The 7,782-nt window shown below is 41.8% G+C and overlaps 2 protein-coding genes across 2 annotated transcripts; one reads left to right on the forward strand and one right to left on the reverse strand.

The window, feature by feature from the left end:
* The first annotated feature begins 1,799 nt into the window (after positions 1 to 1,799).
* ndufa6 (NADH:ubiquinone oxidoreductase subunit A6) lies at positions 1,800 to 3,465 on the forward strand. The gene is made up of 3 exons (XM_051715283.1): positions 1,800 to 1,967; positions 2,212 to 2,327; positions 3,283 to 3,465. Exons 1-3 carry the CDS (start codon positions 1,826 to 1,828, stop codon positions 3,412 to 3,414), a joined length of 390 nt encoding a protein of 129 aa, XP_051571243.1. The 5' UTR covers positions 1,800 to 1,825; the 3' UTR covers positions 3,415 to 3,465.
* A 1,193-nt stretch (positions 3,466 to 4,658) lies between these two features.
* LOC127450862 (essential MCU regulator, mitochondrial-like) lies at positions 4,659 to 7,358 on the reverse strand. Its single transcript, XM_051715284.1, has 2 exons — positions 6,644 to 7,358; positions 4,659 to 4,870 (listed from the first exon to the last, which is right to left on the reverse strand). The coding sequence occupies exons 1-2, from the start codon at positions 6,788 to 6,790 to the stop codon at positions 4,733 to 4,735; spliced, it is 285 nt and encodes a 94-aa protein (XP_051571244.1). The 5' UTR covers positions 6,791 to 7,358; the 3' UTR covers positions 4,659 to 4,732.
* Positions 7,359 to 7,782: the final 424 nt, after the last annotated feature.

Raw genomic sequence — 7,782 nt, forward strand, 5'->3', positions numbered from 1 at the left:
AAAAAACTAAACAAATCACATGTACATAAGTATTCACAGCCTTTGCCATGACACTCAAAATTGAGCTCAGGTGCATCCTGTTTCCACTGATCATCCTTGAGATGTTTCTACAACTTGATTGGAGTCCACCTGTGGTAAATTCAGTTGATTGGACATGATTTGGAAAGGCACACACCTGTCTATATAAGGTCCCACAGTTAACAGTGCATGTCAGAGCACAAACCAAGCCATGAAGTTCAAGGAATTGTCTGTAGACCTCCGAGACAGGATTGTATCGAGGCACAGATCTGGGGAAGGGTACAGAAAACTTTCTGCAGCATTGAAGATCCCAATGAGCACAGTGGCCTCCATCATCCGTAAATGGAAGAAGTTTGGAACCACCAGGACTCTTCCTAGAGCTGGCCGCCCGGCCAAACTGAGCGATTGGGAGAGAAGGGCCTTAGTCAGGGAGGTGACCAAGAACCCGATGGTCACTCTGACAGAGCTCCAGCATTCCTCTGTGGAGAGAGGAGAACCTTCCAGAAGAACAACCATCTCTGCAGCACTACACCAATCAGGCCTGTATGGTAGAGTGGCCAGACGGAAGCCACTCCTCAGTAAAAGGCACATGACAGCCCGCCTAGAGTTTTCCAAAAGGCACCTGAAGGACTCTCAGACCATGAGAAACAAAGATTGAACTCTTTGGCCTGAATGGCAAGCATCATGTCTGGAGGAAACCAGGCACCGCTCATCACCTGGCCAATACCATCCCTACAGTGAAGCATGGTGGTGGCAGAATCATGCTGTGGGGATGTTTTTCAGCGGCAGGAACTGGGAGACTAGTCAGGATTGAGGGAAAGATGAATGCAGCAATGTACAGAGACATCCTTGATGAAAACCTGCTCCAGAGCGCTCTGGACCTCGGACTGGGGTGAAGGTTCATCTTTCAACAGGACAACGACCCTAAGCACACAGCCAAGATAACAAAGGAGTGGCTCCGGGACAACTCTGTGAATGTCCTTGAGTGGCCCAGCCAGAGCCCAGACCTGAACCTGATTGAACATCTCTGGAGAGATCTGAAAATGACTGTGCACCAACGCTCCCCATCCAACCTGATGGAGGTTGAGAGGTCCTGCAAAGAAGAATGGGAGAAACTGCCCAAAAATAGGTGTGCCAAGCTTGTAGCATCATACTCAAAAAGACTTGAGGCTGTAATTGGTGCCAAAGGTGCTTCAACAAAGTATTGAGCAAAGGCTGTGAATACTTATGTACATGTGATTTTATAAATTTGCAAAGATTTCAAACAAACTTCTTTCACGTTGTCATTATGGGGTATTGTTTGTAGAATTTTGAGGAAAATAATGAATTTAATCCATTTTGGAATAAGGCTGTAACTTTACAGATGCACTGTATCATCTGTCTGTCTATCATTTATCTATTGTCTATCTAACATCTATCTGTCTGTCTGTCTATCTATCTATCCTCTGTCTATCTATTGTTTGTCTGTGTGTCTGTCTGTCTATCTATCTATCTGTCTATCATAGATCTGTCTGCTGTCTATCCATCCTTTTAGAAAGCGGACAGTTGAGAATATTAATAATCACAATTTACTGTAGTGAAATGTGTGGGACTGGAGCCGCTCAGCACATGCTGATTCTTTGTTGTTGTAGTATTTGTGTGTCTGTGGTGTTGAATTGTGTATGATTGTAGGTTTGTTTTGTGTTGCATGGTTGTATTTTGTTGTTGTTGGACTGTAAACGCCTCTGTCAGTTCCGCTCCGCGTCGGCAGGTGGCAGCGGGGTTTTTTAAAAGCAGGTGACGCGCATGCGCAAGGCAGTAGCCGTTCATGATGGCGTCGAGCGCAGCGACTCGTACCGGTGCCACCGCCGTTAAAGTCGCTAAACCGATCTTCAGCCGCGACCTGCTCGAGGCCCGGCGGAGGGTTCGAGAACTGTACCGGGCCTGGTACCGAGAGGTGCCGAACACAGGTACCACACGCGCTTATACACTAAAACACACACACACACACACACACACACACACACTGAACCACGTCAAGGTCAGAAACACTCACAAACACATAAACATGAACATATACACACAAACACACAAGAGAAATACACACAACTGCACAATCACAATGACACACAATGTAAAGTGTTTTCATCATGATCTGTTAATGACGTTCATCTTTGATATCAAAGTTTTGAGAATTGTGTTTTTGTGTTTCAGTTCACGTGTATCAGTTGGATATTTCTGCACGGCAGGGACGAGAGAAAGTGCGAGAAATGTTCGACAAGAACAAACACGTCACAGATACCCGTGTTATTGACATGCTGGTGATCAAGGTAACACAAATACACATATACACACTCACACACACTCATTAACACACTCACATTCACTAACACACACACTCACTCACTGCACACTCATTAACACACACTCATTCACTAACACACACTCACTCACTGCACACTCATTAACACACACTCATTCACTAACACACACTCACTCACTGCACACTCATTAACACACACTCATTCACTAACACACACACTCACTCACTGCACACTCATTAACACACTCACATTCACTAACACACACACTCACTCACTGCACACTCATTAACACACTCACATTCACTAACACACACTCACTCACTGCACACTCATTAACACACACTCATTCACTAACACACACACTCACTCACTGCACACTCATTAACACACACTCATTCACTAACACACACACTCACTCACTGCACACTCATTAACACACTCACATTCACTAACACACACACACACACACACACACTGAGTCGTGTTTGTTGTGAAAGAACACTACTCAGAAATAATAATTGTGGCATTATTTGTGTCAGTGATGTGATGTATATGAAGTTGTTCAAAGAACATTAAAAATGCAATTCATGACTTGAATCTACAACAATGAACATGTTTTCAATTTCCCAGTTCAAAGTCCTTAAAATATTTATTTTTCTGTGACTTAAAGTAAAAATGTCATGTGGTGTAACTGTCCAGTGTCTAATGAAATGTTAAATTGTTGTTATAACTAATTTATAATCATGTTTTAATTCTTACATAAGCAGTGAAACCGTTTTCATAAAAATATTATATTAAAAAAATTAACATGCTGGTAACGAAAGACTGTGTAAAGTAAATAATATATATGCATTATATTCCAAATCTTCTGAAGCCATACCATGACTTTGATAAATGAAGTCATTGATGGAGAACACGTTTGATGAGGTGTGATGTCACTGACGGTCATTCTGTGTCTCAGGGGAAGATGGAGCTGGAGGAGACCATCAACGTCTGGAAACAGAAGACTCACGTCATGCGCTTCTTCCACGAGACCGAGACGCCTCGTCCAACTGACTTCCTGTCCAAATTTTACCTTGGACACGACCCCTGACCCTGTAAATAATGTGTCATATTGCAAATACACTCGTGCTCAAACTCTTCACTCAGTGTGTCTGTCTTCTGTCAGCTGATCACAAGTCCAGCGTCGTAATGACATCATCTCTGCTGTACTGCACATCAGTCCGGAACAATTATTGATCATTTAATGCACACTCGATCATCATGTGACTGTGCATTAAAACATCAATAGACATATTTCATGTTTTCGTCACTTAAATGCTCATGTGTTGAAGTATCGAGCTTTGAAACCGCTGTTATTTGTTCAGAAAGTGTGTTGAAGTGATACTGAACACTAATGCAGTAGTTCAGTATATGAATAAACAGCACTGGATCATGTCCAATCAGAATCAACTATTCAACAACCCTGTGATAACTATATTCAGATCTTTACAGCTTTATCCAGGATGAATGTTCACTCATAAAAGTGCATTAAATGAACTAGTGTTTTCTATCGATGTTAAATGACCCAGCTGACAACGCTGCATATATCCATCTCGCTATCATATATATGAGGCAAAATAAACTCTACAGATGGAAATTATACTAGTTAGTTTTCTGTTGGCACATGTAATTGAACATTGGGGTGAATTATAAATAATTCCACTAGTTTGAGCGGATGTGTAGTGTGCATTGACATTAGTGCACTACACACTCTACTACTACTGCACAGAGAGAATTTATAGTAAAAAGGGCCTAAATATTGTTCTGTTTCTCACCCACACCTATATCACTTCTAAAGACATATATAGTGTTTGTGCTATCTATGTTGCAACACGTACAGTCACATGGACACGACTCTTAAGAAGTGTTTAATTACTGTCCATCACTTTTCTGCCTGTGAAAGCAGTGACATCATCCTCCAGGAAGTGACATCATTTTTGGTGGGAAAACAATGGCACAAACATCAGTATTAGCTATAGATTCGATTAATTCTGTAATGTTTTCTGGCATTAGATAGTTGTCTTGTTTCATATTGCATTCGGTTTGATTAAATCATTTTGATATCAGTATTTAAAAAGATGGTTAAAAATGTCAAAATGAACAGGAAGTGACTGACTTCACCTCTCTGTTTCCATCCTGTTCATTTGAATAATCAAGTTATAATTGTGTCTGAGTTTATAGGAATACTTATTTAAAATGACAACAGACTGCAGCATGACAGAACTGAGATTCTTCCAGTGTTTATTCAGTGCAGTTAGAGCAAACAGAGTCCAGCAGCAGAATCTGTGGGAAAACAAGAGACATTTAACAGAGAGTTTAATGCTGCAGTTAAACAGGTGATGATCTGAAGATGACATACTCACCTGAGATTAATCATCATCATCATCATCTTCAGGCACAAATATATCATGTTCCTCCAGAATAGCTGCAAAGTTTTTACTGATCAGAGTCCCAATATACAGGAATGGAGCCACAACCATCATGATCCGGACAACACCGAAAGATGTCTGTAAAACCCAGATATGATACTAAATATTACTGCACAATATTATTACTATATAAATATATAAACTCAGCAAAAAAAGAAACGTCCTCTCACTTTCAACTGCTTTTATTTTCAGCAAATGTAACGTGTAAATATTTGTATGAACATAAAAAGATTCAACAACTACGACATAAACTGAACAAGTTTCTAACAGAAATGGAATAATGTGTCCCTGAACAAAGGGGGGGTCAAAATCAAAAGTAACAGTCAGTATCTGGTGTGGCCACCAGCTGCATTAAGTACTGCAGTGCATCTCCTCCTCGTGGACTGCACCAGATTTGCCAGTTCTTGCTGTGAGATGTTACCCCACTCTTCCACCAAGGCATTTGCAAGTTCCCGGACATTTCTGGGGGGATTGGCCCTAGCCCTCACCCTCCAATCCAACAGGTCCCAGACGTGCTCAATGGGATTGAGATCCGGGCTCTTCGCCGGCCATGGAAGAACACTGACATTCCTGTCTTGCAGGAAATCACACACAGAACGAGCAGTATGGCTGGTGGCATTGTCATGCTGGAGGGTCATGTCAGGATGAGCCTGCAGGAAGGGTACTACATGAGGGAGGAGGATGTCTTCTCTGTAACGCACAGCACTGAGATTGCCTGCAATGACAACAAGCTCAGTCCGATGATGCTGTGACACATCGTCCCAGACCATGACGGACCCTCCACCTCCAAATCGATCCCGCTCCAGAGTACAGGCCTCGGTGTAACGCTCATTCCTTCAACGATAAACACAAGTCCGATCATCACCCCTGGTGAGACAAAACCGCGACTAGTCAGTGAAGAGCACTTTTGGCCAGTCCTGTCTGGTCCAGTGAAGGTGGGTTTGTGCCCATAAGCGACATTGTTGCCGGTGATGTCTGGTAAGGACCTGCCTTACAACAGGCCTACAAGCCTTCAGTCCAGCCTCTCTCAGCCTATTGCAGACAGTCTGAGCACTGATGGAGGGATTGTGCATTCCTGGTGTAACTCGGGCAGTTGTTGTTGCCATCCTGTACCTGTCCCGCAGGTGTGATATTCAGATGTACCGATCCTGTGCAGGTGTTGTTACACGTGGTCTGCCGCTGCGAGGATGATCGGCTGTCCCTCCTGTCTCCCTGTAGTGCTGTCTTAGGCGTCTCACAGTACAGACACTGCAATTTATTGCCCTGGCCACATCTGCAGTCCTCATGCCTCCATGCAGCATGCCTAAGGCACGTTCACGCAGATGAGCAGAGACCCTGGGCATCTTTCTTTTGGTGTTTTTCAGAGTCAATAGAAAGGTCTCTTTAGTGAACATTGTTTAAACCCTTTACAATAAAGAAATGTAAAGTTATTTGGATTTTTACAAAATTATCTTTAAAATACAGTGTCCTGAAAAAGGGACATTTCTTTTTTGCTGATTGATATATATATATACTGTATATAACAAAAGAAATATAACCATATAAATCACTAATACTAAACATTACTACACATTATTATTACTATATATATATATATATATATATATATGTACTGTATATAACCAAAGAAATATAACCATATATAATACTAAACATTACTGCACATCATTAATATTAAATATTACCATAGATCATTAAGAAAAACTGAAGCGTGTAAACAAACACAGCTGTGACACATTTATATATTTACATCGATTTGTTTGATTTCTAACAGAAGCGCGTGTTGATTATTGATTCAGATGATGATTGTAATAAATGATCGGTGTTTTATTGATGATGTCACTCACGCACTTTCTTGGGTTTGGGCAGAATGGCGCCAGTGGTGGATCTCACTGCGGTCCGGTACTGAGTCCAAACGAACGGAGAGCGAGGAAGCACCGAACCACCACCGACCGAACCGACGAGAGACACGAACCGTCGAACCGACACCGCCGCCATGATCACCGACAACCGCCCCAACACTGACTGACAGACGCGCGTGTGTGTTTGTGTGTGAGTGTGTGTGTGTGTGTAAGTGTTTGTGTGTGAGTGTGTTTGTGCGAGTGTGTGTGTGAGTGTGTGTGTGTGAGTGTTTGTGTGTGTAAGTGTTTGTGTATGTGTTTGTGTGAGAGTGTGTGTTTGAGTGTATGTTTATGTGTGTGTGTGTAAGTGTTTGTGTATGTGTTTGTGTGTGAGAGTGTGTTTGAGTGTATGTTTATGTGTGTGTGTGTATGTGTTTTAGTGTATGTTTGTGTGTGTGAATGTGTATGTGTGAGAGTGTATGTTTATGTGTGTGTGTGTGTAAGTGTTTGTGTGTGAGTGTGTTTGTGCGAGTGTGTGTGTGTGAGTGTGTGTGTGTGAGTGTTTGTGTGTGTAAGTGTTTGTGTATGTGTTTGTGTGTGAGAGTGTGTTTGAGTGTATGTTTATGTGTGTGTGTGTATGTGTTTGAGTGTATGTTTGTGTGTGTGAATGTGTATATGTGAGAGTGTGTGTGTGTGTGACAGCTGTGAAACCTCCCCGTGCAGACACTCAAACGTCCAGAAGTCTTCACTTTGAAGAATGCAGCACATACAGACTATATCTTTATTTAAATCACAGCCTTTTAAAGTTTAATAATCACATTAGGCCATATCACAATTCCTGTTTTTCGGTCCCCAAATGTAAGTATTTATATAAATGATAAATAAGACTTTTCTTATACCATACAAGATATTTAAGACTTTTTATGGTCTTAATTTTGAAAAGTGAATTTAAGACATTTTAAGACCGTTTAAGCACCCGCGGGAACACCGAATTCATATATACTAGATTATTATGGGACAGTAATTATTTCACAGCTCTCTGGAATACTCTGTTCTGATTGGTCAATGGCGCCATCTAGTGGTCTGATGTCTCTGAGTAACAACCGCACATCCATGGGTCAGACCACTCAGCCGGGTATTACGAATCAT

This window comes from Myxocyprinus asiaticus, chromosome 13 (assembly GCF_019703515.2).
Source record: "Myxocyprinus asiaticus isolate MX2 ecotype Aquarium Trade chromosome 13, UBuf_Myxa_2, whole genome shotgun sequence".
NCBI classification, from domain to species: Eukaryota; Metazoa; Chordata; class Actinopteri; order Cypriniformes; family Catostomidae; genus Myxocyprinus; species Myxocyprinus asiaticus.

Coding starts and splice junctions, on each gene's coding strand:
- ndufa6 (XM_051715283.1), top strand. CDS start 1,826: ATGATGGCGTCGAGCGCAGCGACTCGTACCGGTGCCACCGCCGTTAAA. Junction 1,968..2,211: donor CCGAGAGGTGCCGAACACAG/GTACCACACGCG, acceptor TTTGTGTTTCAG/TTCACGTGTATCAGTTGGAT. Junction 2,328..3,282: donor TTGACATGCTGGTGATCAAG/GTAACACAAATA, acceptor TCTGTGTCTCAG/GGGAAGATGGAGCTGGAGGA.
- LOC127450862 (XM_051715284.1), bottom strand. CDS start 6,790: ATGGCGGCGGTGTCGGTTCGACGGTTCGTGTCTCTCGTCGGTTCGGTC. Junction 4,871..6,643: donor TTCTGCCCAAACCCAAGAAA/GTGCGTGAGTGA, acceptor TGGGTTTTACAG/ACATCTTTCGGTGTTGTCCG.